Here is a 20,373-nt window from a genome sequence, read left to right on the forward strand (position 1 = left end):
CGTCTCTCTTTTTCTCTGCCCCACTCCCTCTGCCCCTCGAGATAGGGTGGGGATGGGGTAAAAGGAGCCAATGAGTATTATTAATATAATAACATGCGGGGTGGTTAGTGTGTGTGTGTGGGGGGGAGGGGGTGGGGGTGGTTAGTGTGTGTAGTTAGTGTGTGTGTGTGGGAGGGTGGTTAGTGTGTGGGTGGGTGGGGGTGGTCAGTGTGTGTGTGACGCCGCAGGCTGCCCCCCCCCCCCTGCAACCGAGCGTTGAGGGGACGGGGCCCAACGGGTCCTCCTTGGTCCAGTAATTATCTAAAAGTCTCTTAAGTGCCACAATCATGTCTGCTTCCACCACGACCTCTGACAGCTCGTTCCATATACCACAACCCTCTGCGTGAAAAAGTTAATGAGACATCGGAGCAGAATTAGGCCATTCACCCATCGGGCCTGCTCCACCATTCAATCATGGCTGATCTACCTTTCACTCTCAATCCCATTCTTCTGTCTTCTCCCCATAACTTTTCACAACCTGGCTAATCAAGAACCTGTCAATTTCCGCCATTGCCCTTGGTATGTAGGGAGTGGATGGGAAAGTCAGATAACATACAACTGGTGTGACTGGGTGATGGATGGATGGTGTGGACTTGGTGGGCTCAAGGGCCTGTTTACATGCTATATGTTCCAACCAATTTCATCAAAAACAGGTTGCATGGAAATTTACTGGAGGAATGGGATTACTTTAGCCTCCAATACCGGAGGGAATTGTCGATACTCTGCAAGAACGAAGTGGGACTCGGCTGGGGGGGGGCTGCGGCAAGAAGTAGAGAGGACCGCACCTGTGAACTTTTGTAATTTTGTCGGCACCAAAACGCGGCGACTCTTGTGTGCTGCCTAGGTGAGGTTTGCTACATGATTTTACAGTGTTAGATGCAAAACAAAGCATTTCACTGTAACGAGGTACATGTGACAATAAAGTATCACTGAATCATTGAAGGATCCAAGCCTAAATGCATTCCTTGTCTCCCTCTAGGTCATCTTGGGGATCACTTGGGAATGTGTCAGCAAGCAGTTATCTCCCTGTAAGATCCTCACAATAGGGACATTGATTCATACAGCATGGAGAGTCATACAACAGGCCCTTTGGCCCAACTTGTCCATGCCAACCAAGATGCCCCTTTACACTTGTCCCATATGCCCATCTTTCTCTGAACCGTTTCATTTTAGAAGGATGGGAGGGATCTTATTGAAACATATAAGATTATTAAGGGTTTGGCAACGCTAGAGGCAGGAAACATGTTCCTGATGTTGGGGGAGTCCAGAACCAGGGACCACAGGTTAAGAATAAGGGTAAGCCATTTAGAACGTTTTCACACAGAGTTGTAAGTCTGTGGAATTCTCTGGTTCAGAGGGCGGTGGAGGCCGGTGCACTGGATACTTTCAAGAGAGAGCTCTTAAAGATAGATATCTCTCAGAGGATATCGGGAGAAGGCAGGAACGGGGTATTGACTGTGGATGATCAGCCACGATCACATTAAATGGTAGTGCTGGCTCAAGGGGCCGAATAGCCTACTCCTGCACGTATTGTCTATTGTCTATTTTCGTTTTACTTTAGTTCTTTCTGGCATTACATGCAGCAGTAGTTGGCTCTGCTGTTTACATTGATTTATTGGATAATTTCAAACAAAAACAATCTTGATTTATCAGAAATAAATTTGGCTATTTAAACAGCTATTTGGATCATAACAGCGTTTTTTTACTGAAACATATACTTTTATTTATTTGGTTTCTAAAATCATATCAAATCCTTCCAAAGCTAAGAAGGCTCGCTTGTCAAAGGTTATGAATATTAATTTTTCATCTTAGCTAGGGAACCAACATATAATTTAAATAAGTTTATATATGTTCTCCTTGTGTGCACATGGATTTTATCCTGCATTTCTCCATTCTTCCAACAAACCAAAAAGACTAGCGGGAGAGCTCGATGGGAGGAGAGGGGATGGAGAATAGATGGGGTGCTGCAGTGGGAGAATTGTAAATGGGTGTTTGATGATTGACTCGGACAAGGTGGGAGGGGTTGCTGCTTTTATGCACCTTGTACCAAAGATCTCATAGCGGAGCACTATAGGATCTTTGCCTTGTACCTTGTACCATCTGAAGAGTCCACCAGGGACTATACTGGAAGTTGGACAATTCTATACTGGACAATTTTTACATCTATCAAGCCGATTAACCTACAAACCTGCACGTCTTTGGAATGTGGGAGGAAACCGAAGATCTCGGAGAAAACCCACGTAGGTCACGGGGAGAACGTACAAAGTCCGTACAGACAGCGCCTGTAGTCGGGATCGAACCCGGGTCTCCGGCGCTGCATTTTGCTGTAAGGCAGCAACTCTACCGCTGCGCCACCGTGGCTGTAGAATGATTCTACTCCGGGGTGGTGGTGGTGGCAGTACGATAGTAGTGTTTAAGAGGCTTTTGGATAAGCATGGAAGTGTAGTGAATGGAGGAATCTGGATTATGTATAGGCATATGAGATCGGTTTGACTTGGCATCATGTTCGGCATGGACATTGTGGACTGAAGGGCCTGTTTCTGTGCTGTACTGTTCTATGTTGTTCAAATCCCCCAGTTGTTTCCTGGTTTGTTGAACACACTAATGCACCTTCCACATAGTAAAGTAAATCCAACCCTAACTTTACAGCCTTCATAGAGAATATTCCTCGTGTCCATACTGCCCTTCCATAACTTGTTGTGGTGGGACAAATCACAAACATAGGCGAGACAGAGTACAGGAAGGAGATAGAGAGCTCAGAGCCATGGCGTCAGGACACCAACCTCTCCCTCAATGTCAGCAAGACGAAGGAGCTAGTTATTGACTTCAGGAAGCATGGTGGGGTACATGCCCCAATCAACATCAATGCTGATGAAGGGGAGATAGTCGAGAGCTTCAGGTTCCTTGGCGTGAATATTATCATCGATCTGTCGTGGACGTTCTTCATTGGTGCAACAGCCAAGAAGGCACACCGAGGCTGCTACTTCCTGAGGGCATGTCTCCAGTGACTCCTGCAAACTTCCACAGATGCATCATAGAAAGCATACTGCTGTCAGCTTGCATCACAGCTCATCTGATTTGATTGGATAGCATGCAAACAACAGCTTTTCACTGTACCTCGGTGTATGTGACAATAATAACTCTAAACCTAAACACACAAATGCTCTTTCCGCACAGAAGAGTGAACACGACCTTAACTTTGCAGTCTTCAGAGGGAATGCTGCTCGTATCAATGCAGCCCTTCAATAACTTGGTACAAAGCAGATTGAAAATATGAACAGGTGCAGGTGATTAAGCCCCTGTGCCACTCCGACCCCCAGGTAAATCATGGCTGAACTGTCGTTTGACTCCTGTTATCCACCTGGTTCCCAGAACTCTTGACAGTCTCTGTTTTGGGATTTCATTTGGTTCACCAGCTTCAATAGGTCTTTTGGGGTGGGAGATTGCAACCTTCACGTGGTCCACCCTGTTTCGACTAATGCAATTAACCCAACGTGCACAAACAAAAGATCAAATAGAACAAGTTGACCTACAACTTTAGGCTGTGGACGCCATACGCAAAAAGAAAAAGCAGGTCTTTTAATTGAATTAAGATACAGCACGGAAACAGGCCCTTCGACCCACCGTGTTCACGCCGACCATCGATCACCTGTTCACACAAGTTCTATGTTATCCCACTTTCTCATCCACTCGCACCCACTTACAGAATAGTTAAAAAAACCTGGATAGAGTGTATGTGGGGAGGATGTTTCCACTAGTGGGCGAGTCTTGGACCAGAGGTCACATCCTCAGAATAAAAGGATATTCCTTTAGGAAGGAGATGAGGTTGAATTTCTTTAGTCAGAGGGTGGTGAATCTGTGGAATTCATTGCGGTGGAGGCAATGTCAATGGATATTTTTAAGGCAGAGATAGATAGATCCTTGATTCGAATGGGTGTCATGGATTATGAGGAGAAGGCAAGAGAATGGGGTTGAGAGAGAAAGATAGATCAGCCATGATTGAATGGAGGAGTAGACTTGATAGGCCGAATGGCCTAATTCTGCTCCTATCACTTATGAACTTATGACCTCCCCCTCCTGCACACTAGGCCAATTAGCCTACAAACCGTTTTGGATGTGCGAGGAAACTGGAGTACCTGGAGCAAACCCACGTGATCACGAGGAGAACGAGGGGTAACTTTTTCACACAGAGGGTGATGGAATGAGCTGCTGGAAGAGGTAGTTGAGACAGGGACTATTGCAATGTTTCAGAAACATTTAGACAGGTACATGGATAGGGCAGGTTTAACCGGTTCAATGCCAACCTCGAGTATATTCGGGTTATGGCCAATAGTGAAAAAAACTTGGCGGTGAACAGGTTAAAGGGATAAGAGCCAAAAGCAGACAGGTAGGACTACTGTAGATTGGGGATGCTGGTCAGAACAGGTAGGTTGGGCTGAAGGGCCTGTTTCCACGATGTATGACTCTCTGTCTCTAACATCTTCGTAAACCTTCTCTGCACCCTTTCCAGCTTAACACCATCTATACATAACTAAACCTCTGATCTTGTTATCTTCCGGTTTGGAGGTCTTTCTATTCGTGCAAAAACGATTCACGATAGCGCTACGATTTTTCGCCAGTTCACTCGCCTTTCTCCAGAGCTGCGAGTGCATCAAGTTTCGTTATAATCATAAAAACCACGCTTGCGCAGATCGAGCTCTTCTCCTGCCAGTCGGCACCGCGCAGATTAGTCTCTTCCCCTGTCACTCCCCGGGACGGTCCGCCCCTTCCTGTGCCATCGCGTCTTTACTGGAGCTGAGGGTGGCCGGCGGAGGTTTCCATCCGGACCGACCCGAAGCTGCCTCGCCCCCAGCAGCAGCCCCACCCCCAGCAGCAGCACCGCCTCCAGCAGGAGCCCTGCCCCCAGAAGCAGCCCCACCCCCAGAAGCAGCCCCGCCTCCAGAAGCAGCCCCGCCCCAAGCAGCAGCTCTGCCCCAAGCAGCAGCCCCGCCCCAAGCAGCAGCCCCGCCCCCAGCAGCAGCCCCGCCCCCAGCCGCCGCCCCGCCCCCAGCCGCCGCCCCGCCCCCAGCAGCAGCCCCGCCCCCAGCAGCAGCCCCGCCCCCAGCAGCAGCCCCGCCCCCAGCAGCAGCCTCACCCCCAGCAGCAGCCCAGCGTCGGACACCCAACCCGGAGTCGGAGATGTCGCCAAATGGAAAGCGGAGACTCTGATTCCAGTGGAGAACGACCAGCGCCCGCTGTGAGTCCCCATCGCACCGCCAATTCCAGCCACTGCTCCTCTGACCCCCTCGCTGGCTCCTCCCCCCCTCCCCCGTGATGCCCTCCTCTCCCCCATGGCTCTTCTCGTCTTTTCTCTGAGCTCACTCCCCCCCTGCCCTCACACCCCTCTCCCCCACACAATCCCCTCCGCCCACACACCCCTCCCTCCACATCCCCCGCACACACACCCCCCCCCCCCCACACACACCCCCGTATTGCGTTGGGGACCGGGTTGCGTTGGGGGGCCAGGCCTCCTGTGTGACTGGTACCCAACGGGTCCCACTTAGACTAGTCTTTCCTATTAGTGACCAAAACTGAACATGACACTCTAAATGAGGCCTCACCAATGCCTTGTCCAAGGTTTATGTCTATATTTAAGGTGAGAGAAGAAAAGTTATTAGAAACCTGAGGGTCAACTATTTCACTCGGTGGGTGATGGGTACATGAAACGAGCTTACAGAGGAATTAGTTAAGGCAAGTATAATGACAGCATTTAAAAGAAACTTGGACAGGTTCATGAATAGGTGAGGTTGGGAGGGATATAGACCAAATGCAGGCAAATGCATCTATTTTTTAGGTATTAGGCACGTGTGACCAAAAATTAGAAATATTGTGGAATACATTTCTAATTCTGAAAACGTATATTGTTTTGTACTGTATATACAACATTTGTTTAGAAGTTTATCAAGTGAAATATTTATGTTATGCTGACAATGTTTGTTTATAGTCAGAGGCCAAATATGACTGGTCACGTGTGTGTGACCTCACACGGAAATGTTTTTTTCAGTTTTATCTTACACATTCTAGTGAATTTTTAAAAAGCTAGCATGTTCATATCTTTATCTATGACATGCATTATAGTTATGTAGGTAAGAAAATGAAATAGCAATGAATAAGATTAATCTCTTACAAAATCTGTTTTTAATGTATTACTTCATGTGATGCCATTTGGTGACGTGTGTGACATTCTGGTTCACTTTCCAAAGAATGGCCCATTATTTGACTGGATAAGAGTGCAGAACAAGCTTTTCACCTTATCTCAGTACACGTGGCAATAAATAAATCATTGAACCATCGAACCAAACTGATCTGTTCGGGTTATGAGCAGTTAGAACATATAATATATAGCCCTTCAGCCCAAAACGCTTGTGCCGAACATGAGATGCCAAGATCTGTCTGCACGTGATCTTATCTGCCTGCACGTGATCCACATCCCTCCATTCCTTGCATATCCATGTGCCTTTCCAAACATTGCTTAAACTCCGCTATCGCTGTTCTCAGGAAGGAAACCCTGTCATGACCTGTAAATGGCAATCTCTGTCATCCAGCGTGAGGGAACTGCAATGGTCTGTGGCGCCACTCGTCTTGTAGCTGGTTAATTTAAACAATGTTCTATCTTAAGCAGCAATTTGGTCTTATGAGAAAGGAGACTGAAGAATACGAGGAAATATTAGAAAAAGGAAAAGGTGGAAGCTTCCACAACTCCACTCAATGCAGTTTATTTTTGAATGGATTCCTGGGCAATGAAGGTAATTGATGGCCATTCCTTCCTCACATTGTGCTGGGTGCTGGCACACCCTTCTCCGTCGCTGCCACATTCACTGGCACTGTATGTACTTGCAGGGGGACCCTCACTTTAACTGCTGACAACTGCAGGCCTTACATTTAGAGTTGTACAGCAGGGACACAGGCCCTTTGGCCCAAGTTGCCACTGCCGATCAAGATGCCCCATCTACGTTAGTCCCACCTGCGCGTGTTTGGCCCATATCCCTCTAATACCTATTACCTGCCACTCTTTGTCCTGCTTCTCTCCTCTCTCAATCAATCCGAGGAAGATTCGACCCCAAACATCACCTATCCACGTTCTCTAGAAATGCTGCCATTCCTGTTGTTACTGCAGTACTCTGTGAAACGTCACCTATCCATGTTCTCCACAGATGCTGCCTGACCAGCTGAGTTACTCCAGCACTCTGTGAAACGTCACCTATCCATGTTCTCCACAGATGCTGCCTGACCCGCTGAGTTACTCCAGCACCTTGTGTCCTTTTGTGTTTTGATCAGCATCTGCAGTTCCTTGTTTTAGCATTCGGCTAAACTTCTTCTGCTCTCTCTCCAAAGCCCCTACATCCTACCCGCAATGACAATACTCCAAATGTAGCATATGCAAAGTCCTCCAAACCTGCAACAGATAATCCCCCAACCAATGAAGGCAAGCATACTAAATTACTTATGTTTTCTTTGATGGTAAAGAAAGTGTATGGTTTACATAGCAGTGGGCAGAGGACATGGAATTAGAAATTAGATGTTTCTGACTACCAGAGACGTAAATTCAACGATTTATCATCAGGATTTCACACTTCATGGAGCATCTTGGACTGATTTAAATCAAATCTAGGATCAATATCCCATACATAAGGATTCTCTACAAACAGTGGGCTTGCTATCCAATATTAGCTTGTTTTTTTTATTAATTGATTTTTCTCCACATATTTATTCAATGATATGAATATTATTTCTAATCTACTTGAAACATTACTCAGCCTTGGCAACCTTCTGAACATCTTGCCTTTAATCAATTCCTGTTGACATTTTCAACTGAAGAAATTAAACCGAATCCATCCATACACAATCTTGCTCAATTATGTCATTCACAATTCTGCTCTAGACAAAGGCTGTATTCCACACCCTGGGTCCACAACATAGATTTAATTTAGTTTCAACCTGATTTTGCTGTGGGAATCTAACAATTGCGAACACTTATGTTATCCTTAACAGCAAAACAGGATCTCAAAATCTGTCATAACTCAGAAAGCATTTCCTTCCATTGACTGGATTAACTGTCAAAACCAAGATAAGAAAGAAATTTAAACAGTAGTGCAGTATTCACACAGAAAGTTTATTTGTCTTTCTGATAGGAGTGTGCTGTTCTGGTGAAGTAGAGATTGAGAATGCAAAATGCATGAACCTTGTTATTATCTCTTTTACACTATTATCAAGTACTGGTGGAAACTATGCCAGCTGTACTATAAATGAACTTAGATGAGATTAACTTTTCTGGATGCTTACTGCCAGAATAATATACTTCAGAATGCTGCTTAGATTAGAGAGCATTAGCTATAACGAGATATTGGTCAAACTTTTCTCTGTAATGTTAGGGGCTGAGGGGCTGGTGGTCATAGTGGCTTACAGCGATTGCAGTGCCGGAGACCCGGGTTAGATCCCGACTACTGGTGCTGTCTGTACAGAGTTTGTACGTTCTCCCCGTGACCGCGTGGGTTTTCACCGAGATCTTCGGTTTCCTCCCACACTCCAAAGATGTACAGGTTTGTAGGTTAATTGGCTTGGTGTATGTGTAAAATTGTCCCTAGTGTTTGTAGGGTAATGTTAGTGTGCTGGTCGGTGTGGACTCGGTTGGCCGAAGGGCCTGTTTCCGCGCTGAATCTCTAAACTAAACTAAACTAAAGTATATAAAATTATGTGAGGCAGAAGGGAGACATTCAGAACCTATTATCCCAGTGTGGAAATACCAACGTCTAGAGGGCATAGCTTTAAGGTGAGAGAGGCAAAGTTTAAAGGAGATGTACAGGGCAAATTTATTTTACGTACAAGGTGAAGAGTGCCTGGAATGCGCTGCAGAGGTGGTGGCGGAGGCAGATATGAGAGTGGCGTTTTATAACATTTTAGATAGGAACATGGATATGCAGGGAATTAAAGGGAGATAGATCACGTTCAGGCAGAGAAGAGTAGTTTAACTTGGCATTGTGTTCGGCATGGACATTGTGGGCTGAAGGGCCTGTTCCCATGCTATGTTCTATGTCTGAATCGCTCTTGACGTTTTACACAGAAATTTAAAGTGAAATCCCCAAAGCACATGAATAACTATGATTTGTTCCAAAATTATTAATCAGAGATGAATAAAAATCCACCAAGACCAAGTGGTCATTTAAAAACGTGAATAGACGATGGCCAGTCATCTTGTTGAGCTGCTGTAATGCTCCAGTGAAGAGACTCCCATAGTGGTGTCTGAGTACAGATGTAACAATAATACATTTCCATGTGTGGGGGGGATGCATTTGGAGAAGCGGTGGTGGGCCACAGTCCTGTTATTGTTGTCCTTTCCACCACCAAAGTGGTAAGGTTCACAGGTTGGGGAGCTGCAGTTAAAGAAGCTTACCAAATTAGTGTAGGTGATAAATGTTGTATCAATTGGTACCTGATGGGGCAGCGCAGTGGCACAGCAGTAGAGTTGCTGCCTTACAATGCCAGAGACCCGGGTTCGATCCTGACTACGGGTTCTGTCTGTATAGTTTGCACGCTCTCCCTGTGGCCACTCAGGTTACTCCGGTCTCCTCCCAGATTCCAAAGACATGCAGGTTTGTAAGTTAAAATGGCTTCTGTAAATTGAAACTCGGACAACAAAGAACTAGAGTACTGGTGGGCTGAAGGGCCTATTTCCACACTGTATCTCAAAACTAAACTAAACATAATTGGTGGATGAGGTGCTAATCAAGCAGGTTGTTCCATCTTGGGTGCACATCTTGATATGTAGTTGGAGCTTCATTCTTCCAGAGGAGCAGCAAGTAGACAAAATCTTTTCCCCAGGATGGAAATATTAAACACTGGAGGGCACAGTTTGAAGGTGAAAGGGACAAGTTTTAAAGGAGACTAGACCAAGTGGGACCCGTTGGGTCCCGTCCCCTCAACCCGCGGTTGCGGGGGCGGGTGGAGGACGGGACGGCCTGCAGCGTCACACACATACTAACTGCCCCCCACACACATGTGCACACTAACCCCCCCCCCCCCCCCACACACACACACAAACACACACACTAACATCCCCCCTTGATATTATATTAATATGAATATTATTCGTTCGCTCCTTTTTCCCCATCCCCCGCCCTATCCACTCATGCATAGCTCCCAACTGCGCAGGCGCAGCTAGAGAGGGTGGTGAGTGCTTGGCATTTAGTAGCTGGAAAGTAGCTATAGTAGCCCGCAGACAATTGGCGAATGGAATCATCTCCACCATGACATTCGCACTGCATCCGACGTCAAGACCTTCAAGACCAAGCAGGAAACAATGGATATTAGGACGCTGACTTCTCAAGCCCACTTTAATATTTAATTGTGACTTTGCACATGACCCTCCTAACCTATACGACAACCGGTGATAGTAATTGTACATCAAGATACAGATACAGAAATGTTTCAGTGGGTTGAAGAGATTGGAGAGCACATCTTGATTTGAGAGCACACAAAACGTTTCACTGTATCTGGGTACAAGAGGCAATAATAAATCAATACTGATAAATCACTGACTATTTGATATTACGTGCCAACATTCCCCTGGTTGTTTTGGCAGTCTGATGTTTCTCATTAGTATCCTAAGAGGACACGATGCATTCCGGTAATGACTTTACACTGCATCAGTTCATCAGCTCGCTGACAGTATTCAGCTGAATACCTCTGTACATGTTGAAAGTCTTGGATTGACAGATCAACTCCACAGCTGGATGTTGCAACAGAACTAGTAATCACTTAGTTTCTGTGTTCCTTCCTAGAATAATATTTTCCACAGAGTATAGTTGACAATAGACATTAGACAATATGTGCAAGAGTAGGCCATTCGGCCCTTCGAGTCAGCACCGCCATTCAATGTGATCATGGCTGATCATCCCCAATCAGTACCCCGTTCCTGCCTTCTCCCCATATCCCCTGACTCCGCTATTTTTAAGAGCCCTATCTAGCTCTCTCTTGAAAGCATCTAGAGAACCGGCCTCCACCGCCCTCTGAGGCAGAGAATTCCACAGACTCACCACTCTATGTGAGAAAAAATGTTTCCTCGTCTCCGTTCTAAATGGCTTACTCCTTATTCTTAAACATTGGCCCCTGGTTCTGGACTCCCCCAACATCGGGAACATGTTTCCTGCCTCTAGCGTGTCCAAGCCCTTAACAATCTTATGTGTTTCAATGAGATACCCTCTCATCCTTCTAAACTCCAGAGTGTACAAGCCCAGCCACTCCATTCTCTCAGCATATGACAGTCCCGCCAGCCCGGGAATTAACCTTGTAAACCTACGCTGCAGTCCCTCAATAGCAAGAATGTCCTTCCTCAAATTAGGGGACCAAAACTGCACACAATACTCCAGGTGTGGTCTCACTAGGGCTCTGTTCAACTGCAGAAGGACCTCTTTGCTCCTAGTTAACCCTCTACTATACCTTACTCTACCTCTACTATACTCTACCTCTACTATACCAACTATCTAATAGTCAATACCTTTACATTTACCTTGCATATTTTAAATTGTCAAGCTGGTTTTATTCCCATCTGAGATAGCTCTTCTGGCTCTCTGCCCTCTAAAGCCTCCAACCTTATCGTTCCCCAGACACGATTTTATCTTCTCCCCAAAATCCACAAACAGAACTGTCCTGACAGACCCATTGTTTCTGTTTGTTCATGTCCCATCAAATTAATTTCCACACACCTCGACTTCATCCTATCCCCTCTGGTCCAATCCCTCCCCACCTATGTTCAAGACACCTCACTTCTCCTTCGACTCCTCCCACTTTCTCCAAATCCAAGGCGTAGCTACGGGGAACTTGCATGGGCCCCAGCTATGCCTGCCTCTTTGTTGGGTATGTCGAACAATCATTGTTCCAGGCGTACACTGGGCCTATCCCCGAACTCTACCTCCGTTACATTGACAACTGCATTGGTGCCACCTCCTGCACCATGCAGAACTCACTGACTTCATCAACTTCACCACTAATTTCCATCCTGCACTCAAATACACCTGGACCATCTCTGACATCTCCTTACCATTGCTAGGTCTCATTGTCTCCATGACAGGAAACAGACTATTAACCAACATCTACTACAAACCTACTGACTCCCATAGCTATCTTGACTACACTTCTTCCCACCCTGCTTCCTGTAAAGACTCTATCCCCAACTCCCAATTCCTCCATCTGCACCCAGGATGAGGCGTTCCATACCAGGGCATCGGAGATGTCCTCATTCTTTAGGAAATGGGGTTTCCCTCTTCTATTATAGATGAGGCTCTCACTAGGGTCTCCTCGATATCACGCAGCTCCGCTCTTGTTCCTCCTCCCCTCATTCATAACAAGGACAGAGTCCCCCTTGTCCTCACCTTCCACCCCATCAGCCATCGCATACGGCCCATAATCCTCCGACATTTTTGCCACCTCCAACGGGATCCCACTACTGGCCACATCTTCCCCCCCTTTCTGCTTTCCGCAGAGACCGTTCCCTCCGAAACTCCCGGGTCAACGCGTCCCTTTCCACCCAAACCACCCCCTCCCCAGGTACTTTCCCCTGCAACGGCAGGAGATGCAACACCTGACCCTTTACATCCCCCCTTGACTCCATCCAAGGACCCAACAGGCTTTCCAGGTGAGGCAGAGGTTCACTTGCACCTCCTCCAACCTCATCTACTGTATCCGCTGTTCCAGGTGTTAACTTTTCTACATCGGCGAGGCCAAGCGCAGGCTTGGCGATCGTTTCGCTGAACACCTCCGCTCAGTCCGTCTTAACTTACCTGATTTAATGGTGGCTCAGCATTTCAACTCCCCCTCCCATTCCCAATCTGACCTTTCTGTCCTGGGCCTCCTCCATTGTCAGAGTGAGGCACAGCACAAATTGGAGGAACAGCACCTAATATTTTGCTTGGGTAGTTTACACCCCAGCGGAATGAACATTGACTTCTCTAACTTCAAATAGCCCTTGGGGGTGGGAGATTGCAACCTTTACACGGTCCGCCCTGTTTCGACAAATGCAATCAACAAATGCACAATCAAATAAGATCAAATAGAACAAGTTGTCCTACAACTTTAGGCTGTGCACGCCATACGCAAGAAGAAGAAATAGCCCTTGCTTTCCCTCTCTCTCTCCATCCCCTCCCCCTTCCCACTTCTCCCACCAGTCTTACTGTCTCCGACTACATTCTATCTCTGTCCCACCCCCTCCCCTGACATGAGTCTGAAGAAGGGTCTTGACCCGAAACATCACCCATTCCTTCTCTCCAGAGATGCTGCCTGACCCGCTGAGTTACTCCTGCACTCTGTCTACCTCACCCTAGCACATCTCCTTTATGCTTGCATCTTATACCCTCTAGTATTATTTGATATTCCCACCTTGAAATGAAGGTTCTGATTGTCTACCCTGTCTATGAATCTCATAATTGTATATACTTACATCAGAATTAGCTATACCTATACACATTTGAGTGCAGCTTAGGTTCACGAGGTTAATTCCCGGGATGGCAGGACTGTCATATGTTGATAGATTGGAGCAGCTGGGCTTGTATATTCTGGAATTTAGAAGGATGAACGGATATCTTATTAAAACATATAAGATTATTAAGGGTTTGAACACGGTAGAGGCAGGAAACATGTTCCCAATGTTGGGGGGAGTCCAGAACCAGGGGTCATAGTTTAAAAATAAGTGGTAAGCCATTTAGAACAGAGATGAGGAAACACTTTTTCAGTTGTGAGTCTGTGGAATTCTCTGCCTCTGAGGGTGATGGAGGCTGGTTCTCTGGATGCTTTCAAGAGAGAGTTAGATAGCGCTCTTAGGGATAGCAGAGTTAAGGAATATGGAGAGATGGCAGAAACGGGGAACTGATTGTGGTTGATCAGCCATGATCACATTGAATGGCGGTGCTGGCTCGAAGGGCTGAATGGCCTACTCCTGCACCTATTGTCTATTGTCTATTGTAAGATTAATCATACTTTTCATTTGTGATGGATATTGGACAGTATCAAAGCCACGGCGGCCCCATAGCAGAAGCAACAAGTGATGGTTTCCATTGATTGTCGCTGGAAGCTTGCGTCCTTTTCAGGACGGACGATGACAGCGATGTCAACATTTGAAACATGGAAGATGAACACGAAAGAAGAAGAAAGCCACTGTGAGTTCATCTATCCTGATGATGTGTCATTCCATTAATAGATTAATCGATGATTAATTATCGTACATTTATCCGCTTGTCATTGTGTTTCTGGGTCTGTAAAGCTGCAGCAAGTAAGAATTTCATTGTTTTGTTGCCAGTAAATACGCCAATTAAACACTCTGCACTCCCAAACGCGAGGATGGTACATACTGTGGAAAAATATGCCTACAGCTCCCTCTGCAGTCAAAATGCAGTCTATTTTAGTAAGAATCCACCTCTGCTTTGGAAGTCAGTGAAAACTTTCATCATTTTGAAATTTATATTCTTTACATTCATACAGTCAAACAGCAGGAACAGGACCTTCAGACCAACTCGTCCATGCTAAGATGCTCCATCTAAGCTTGTCCCATTTTACAGGTACATAATTCATTGCATGACATTGCATTGCATGGCTTGACGTAGAAAGGAACTGCAGATGCTGGTTTACACCAAAGGTAGCCACAAAATGCTGGAGTAACACAGCGGGCCATCTCAGCGGCATCTCCGGTAGACAAGATGATCAAAAAGGCTTGGCACATTGGCCTTCATCAGTCAGAGCATTAATTATAGGTTAGGAGGTCACGTTGCAGTTATATAACACGTTGGTGATTTAGAGTATTGTGTTCAGTTTTGGGAACCATGCTATAGGAAAGATGTTGTCAAGTTAGAAAGGGAAAAGAGAAGATTTACGATGATCTTGCCAGGACTAGAGGGTCTCCGCTAAAGGTAGAGGCCGGGGAGGCAAGGACTCTATTCCTTGGAGCATAGGAGGATGAGGGGTGATCTTATAGAGGTGTACAAAATCACGAGGAATAGATTGGGTAGACGCACAGAGTGTCTTGCGGAGTAGGTGAATCGAGGGGGAAAATATTTAATAGGAACCTGAGGGGTAACTTTTTCACGCGAAGGGCGGTGGGTGTATGGAACAACCTGCCAGAGGAGGTAGTTAAGGCAAGGACTATTGCAACGTTTAGGAAGCAGTATGACAGGTACATGGATAGGACAGGTTTAGAGGTATATGGACCAAATGCGGGCAGGTGGGACTAGTGTAGCTGGGAAATGTTGGCCGGTGTTGGTCTGAAGGGCCTGTTTCCATGTTGCATAACTCTATGTAGGTAGCTTTATCTCATGGGAGTGGGATATCTCAAGTACACACTATCATGTAGAAACAAAGAACTTCAGATGCTGGTTTGTACCAAAGAGAATATTGCCCAGTTATGTCATAGAAACATAGAAGATTAATAGGTGCAAGAGTAAGCCATTTGGCCAATCGAACCAGCACCACCTGATCATCCACAATCAGTACCCCGTTCCTGCCTTCTCCCCATATCCCTTGATTCTAGGTAGGATAAAGCTAACCCATGCTAGCCAATCCGCCCACAACCTCCAGAAAAGTGATGGAAGGTGTGATAATTTATCCTATTCAAGTGTCTTTTAAATGCTCTTATTGTATCTGCCTCAGTCACCTATCCATGTTCTCCAACGATGCAGCCTGACCATCCGAATTACTCCAGCACTCTGTCTTTTGGTAAACCAGCACCTGCAATTCCTAATGCCCTCCTAACTACCTGATTCCCGGCTCCGTGACTCTACGACAATGATGTACATTGAGTCAAACCCCACCGACTTCAGCTATGAAGTGGGCGGCCATGCACACTTCTCTTCACCGCTGTCGCTGTCACTCCTCCTCTACCGTGCCGGTGGCGGGACTCGAACCGGCGACTCACCGTCCGGGCGACAGCCCGGTCTCCCGCCTCCTCTGACGCGCGTGGCGGTTAGACCGGTCCCAAGACTCCTCAGACCCCGCGCACTGGCCCCTCCCTCCTCACGCAGGCTCCGCCCTCCCCACGCTGGCACCTCCCACTGGCCTCCCACCCTCGCTGGCTCCTCCCTCCCCACGATGGCCCCTCCCTCTCCACGCAGGTCCCGCCCTCCCCACGCTGGCACCTCCCACTGGCCTCCCACCCTCGCTGGCTCCTCCCTCCCCTCGATGGCCCCGCCCTCCCCCTGGGCGCGCGCGGCAAAGTCAAGCTTTGCGCGCGGCTGCCTGTGTGTTGTCCGTTGGTTGCGGGCTCGCGCCGCCATGGTGGAGGGACCGGGCTGCGCGCTGAACGGGGAGCGGCTCCGTGGCCGCGTGAGGACCGGGCAGCGGGTGCGAGCGGTGAGGGAGTGGAGCTGGGGCTGGGGCTGGGGCTGGGGCTGGGGCTGGGGCTGGGGCTGGGACTGGGACTGGGGCTGGGGCTGGGGCTGGGACTGGGACTGGGACTGGGGCTGGGACTGGGACTGGGGCTGGGGCTGGGACTGTGAGTGTGAGGTGAAGGGAATGGGTGGGGTGAGAGGAGGAGCAGGTGAGGGGGTGGCTGGGGTGGGTGATGGGAGGAGGGTGAGGGGCTGGTTGTAAGTTGGTGTGAGGGAGGGAGTGAGTGAGTGAGGTTGAGGTGAGGGGGAGAGGGATGGAAGGTGAGTGGTGAATGGTGGGGGTGAGGGTGCAATATGGGGTGGGGTTGGTGGTGAAAGGGTGAGTTGAGGAGGGGTGGGGTGCATGTGGGGTGGATGGCGAGTGGGGGGGGGTGAGGGGTAGGGTGGTGGGTGGAGAGGGGTGGGTGGAGATGGGTGGATGGAGAGGGGTGGGTGGTGAGGGGTAGGGTGGTGAGGGGTGAGGTGCATGCGGGGTGGATGGCGAGTGGGGGGGGTTGAGGTGATGGGTGGATGGTGAGGGGTGGATGGCGAGTGGGGGGGTGAGGTGAGGGGCGAATGGTGACGGGTGGATGGTGAGGGGTGGATGGTGAGGGGTGAGGTGCATGCGGGGTGGATGGCGAGTGGGGGGGGTTGAGGTGATGGGTGGATGGTGAGGGGTGGATGGCGAGTGGGGGGGTGAGGTGAGGGGTGGATGGTGGGTGGATGGTGAGGGGTAGGGTGGAGAGGGGTAGGGTGGAGAGGGGTAGGGTGGTGAGGGACAGTGGGTGAGAGTTGGGGTTTGAGAGAAGGAGTATGGGGTGGGGCTTGATGAAGTGAGGTATGGAAATCTGGGCGGGGGGGCGTGAGGTGAGATGGTGAGGAGCGGATTGCAGGGGGTAGGGTGGGCATGAGTGGCGGCTGGCGAAGGGCAGTGGGTGAAGTATAGGGGAGGAGGGGGTGGGATGAGGTGAAGGTGAAGGGGTCGGGTGGGGGTAGTGAGTGAGGTGAAGAGGAGGGGCGAAGTAAGGATGGGTGGATGGTGAGGGGCTGATGACGCAGATGAGGGGCGAGGGGGTGGGAGTGAGAGCTGGCTGGTTAGGGGCAGATGGTGAGAGGTGGGGAGGGTGTGGATGGTAAGGGGTGGTGTGGGGGAGAGGTGGATGGTGTGGGGCAATGGTCATAGGTCTGAGAGGGGATTGAGTGACCAGGGAGGGCAGGAGTTGGGATGGAGTGTGTTGGGTGACCATTCAGTGGGGCATGAGGTAGCAATGTTACAAAATTTTGAGATTTTAGAAATCAAGTCTTTAATTTATCCCATCAGATAAAGCATAAAAAGAAGTTTAATTTGACACCTAATTCACTTTCATATCTTCAGTATTAAAAAAGCTATGGCCATTTTCATACTTGGAAATTGGCATCTTGTTCCCTATTGATTTTTCATTGACTTAACACAAAAGCTGTCATCGAGAACATTTATAAGCCGATAACTTTCTTAAAATTTAAGAGAAATAATTTTTTTTTCCAGTTATTATAGATTGAAGCATTCTGAAACAAATATGAAACAATCTTACTTAGATGACTTGAAATTAAAGCATATAATTAGTTAGTTACCTAATTGTAGCTAATTACACAATTCAATTACTAGATCTAAACATCTATCCATTTCTTAAGAATAGATTAACATTTTTAAATAGCCTAATTGTCCAAATAACATTCTCACAAGAATTCAGAATATAACATAATTTTAAAATCTCATTGTCATGAGTTTATAGGCCAAATGGAAGGAATTTCATGTTTAATACCTGTAAATTAATGGCCATTTAAATCAGCTTGCGAGTGGGATTTTCTGGAACGGGACCATTTGGAACGTTCAGATGCGGTGAATTTATACCCCCATATCGGCAGCAAATACACTGCCGGTTCTTCGGGGGGGGGGAAATCACTGTTTCGCAACTTAAAATGTGAATTAAATACATCTTAAGAAACTCTTTTATACATTAAAATAAACTACTTTCTTTTACCTGGTCCTCCATAAAATCCGTCCCAGTTGTCAGCATTGGCGGCTTCAGAAGCTGTTTTTAAAATAATTCCAGCGATTAATTTGTCGGGTGAATTTTTAAAAAAAACACACAGAACTGCCGTAGGAACGATTGTTTAGCAACATCTTGCACTCCAACAAATATAATTCAGGACCAGGTCGGGAAAAAAAACCTGTTTTAACCCCGCCCCCCCTCAAATGCGCCAAAATCGCGCACACGGCCAGTGGCAGAATTGGAGCGCCGCTGAAGGTATGTTTTGTAACATACCTACATGAGGGGAGGAAAGTGGACAGATGAAGCTTCGTCTCGGGACCCTCTTCAGAACATTGATTCGGGAAGGTCCCATAACGCTGTCTGTCCTGCAAGGCAGCAACTCTACTGCTGCGCCACTGTGCCGCCCCCCTGAGTGGAAAAAGTTGGCCTGCAGGGTGATGTATGAGGACAAAGACAACCTTGCCCTTCCACCTGTAAGTGAGGAGGAGGCTGCCCAGGGCAGTAAAGTTGGTATGGGAAGGGAAGTTAAAATGGTTAGCAATTATTAATAATTAATTAATTGGCAAAATTATTTGTGGTTGAAATGAGGTTGCCTTTATTGGATTTCTTTTTGACTTTATGAATGAATGAATAAGTTTATTGGCCAAGTATTCACATACAAGAAATTTACCTTGGTGCTCTGCCCGCAAGTGACAACATGACATACAGTGACAGTTAAGAATGATACATAAAACATTAAACATTAATAATAAAACATTATTGATTAAACATGTGAATTAAATACAATGCCAGAGCAAATGGAGGTTACAGATTTTTGGTTATTGAGTAGAGCTACTACTCGTGGGAAAAAGCACCACTTAAAACGCCACTTGATATCCACACTTTATAGCGCCACAAAAACGCCACTTTATATCACCACTTAAAATTTAAAACACAAGAATGTCTTCATTTTATAACAAGTATTTTGTTTTAATTTCGTTTGAACCTTGTATGTTTAAATGACAATAAACGGCATTCTGATTCTGAAGTAATTAATACTTCAGTGGGCAGCATTTTCAGCAGGAGCAGGTTTCATATCAAGACCCTTCCATCACAAGTTGCACTGTCTTTATCCTTTCCTTCAGATTACTCGGCCAAATGGGCAGTCTGGTGCCGATCACAATGCAATCCAGATGCTGGAAGGCAAAGTATACACAAGTGTGAAGACATTAGGAAAGGAACTTTTCATGTATTTTGGACAAACTGCATTAAGGTACTGTATCTATTGTAATTTGCTTGAAACAAATAGAAAACAATAGACAATAGGTGCAGGAGGAGGCCATTCGGCCCTTTGAGCCAGCACCGCCATTCAATTTGACCTATCACAGTCGCTGCCTCAAAAAGGCTGGCAGCATGATCAAGGACCCACACCATCCTGGCCATACACTCATCTCCCCACTACCTTCAGGAAGAAGGTACAGGAGCCTGAAGACTGCAACGACCAGGTTCAGGAATAGCTACTTCCCCACAGCCATCAGGTTATTAAACTCGGCTCGGACAAAACTCTGAACATTAATAGCCCATAATCTGTTTATTTGCACTTTAGCAGTTTATTTATTCATGTGTGTATATATTTATACAATGGTATATGGACACACTGATCTGTTCTGTAGTCATGCCTACTATGTTCTGGTGTGCTAAAGCAAAGCAAGAATTTCATTGTCCTATCAGGGACACATGATAATAAACTCTCTTGAACTCTTGATGTGAGCTTTTGATCACATAGAGACAAAAATGCTGGTGAAACTCAGCGGGGGAGGCAGCATCTATGGAGCGAAGGAATAGACCCTTCCCGACCCGAAACGTCACCTATTCCTTCGCTCCATAGATGCTGCCTCACCGCATTTTTGTCTACCTTCGATTTTTCCAGCATCTGC

General features: G+C 47.0%; 1 protein-coding gene across 2 annotated transcripts in view; it reads left to right on the forward strand.

The window, feature by feature from the left end:
• Nucleotides 1-16,283: 16,283 nt before the first annotated feature.
• Nucleotides 16,284-20,373, forward strand: part of neil3 (nei like DNA glycosylase 3) — a 71,786-nt gene continuing 67,696 nt past the window's right edge. For both annotated transcript variants that reach the window (XM_033018756.1, XM_033018757.1), the window contains exons 1-2: nt 16,284-16,407; nt 19,582-19,709. In XM_033018756.1, coding sequence (XP_032874647.1) covers nt 16,330-16,407; nt 19,582-19,709 — 206 coding nt within the window. In that variant the 5' untranslated portion in view covers nt 16,284-16,329. The remainder of the gene's footprint in view (nt 16,408-19,581; nt 19,710-20,373) is intronic.

The sequence above is a fragment of the Amblyraja radiata genome, chromosome 3, assembly GCF_010909765.2.
Source record: "Amblyraja radiata isolate CabotCenter1 chromosome 3, sAmbRad1.1.pri, whole genome shotgun sequence".
Classification (NCBI taxonomy): domain Eukaryota; kingdom Metazoa; phylum Chordata; class Chondrichthyes; order Rajiformes; family Rajidae; genus Amblyraja; species Amblyraja radiata.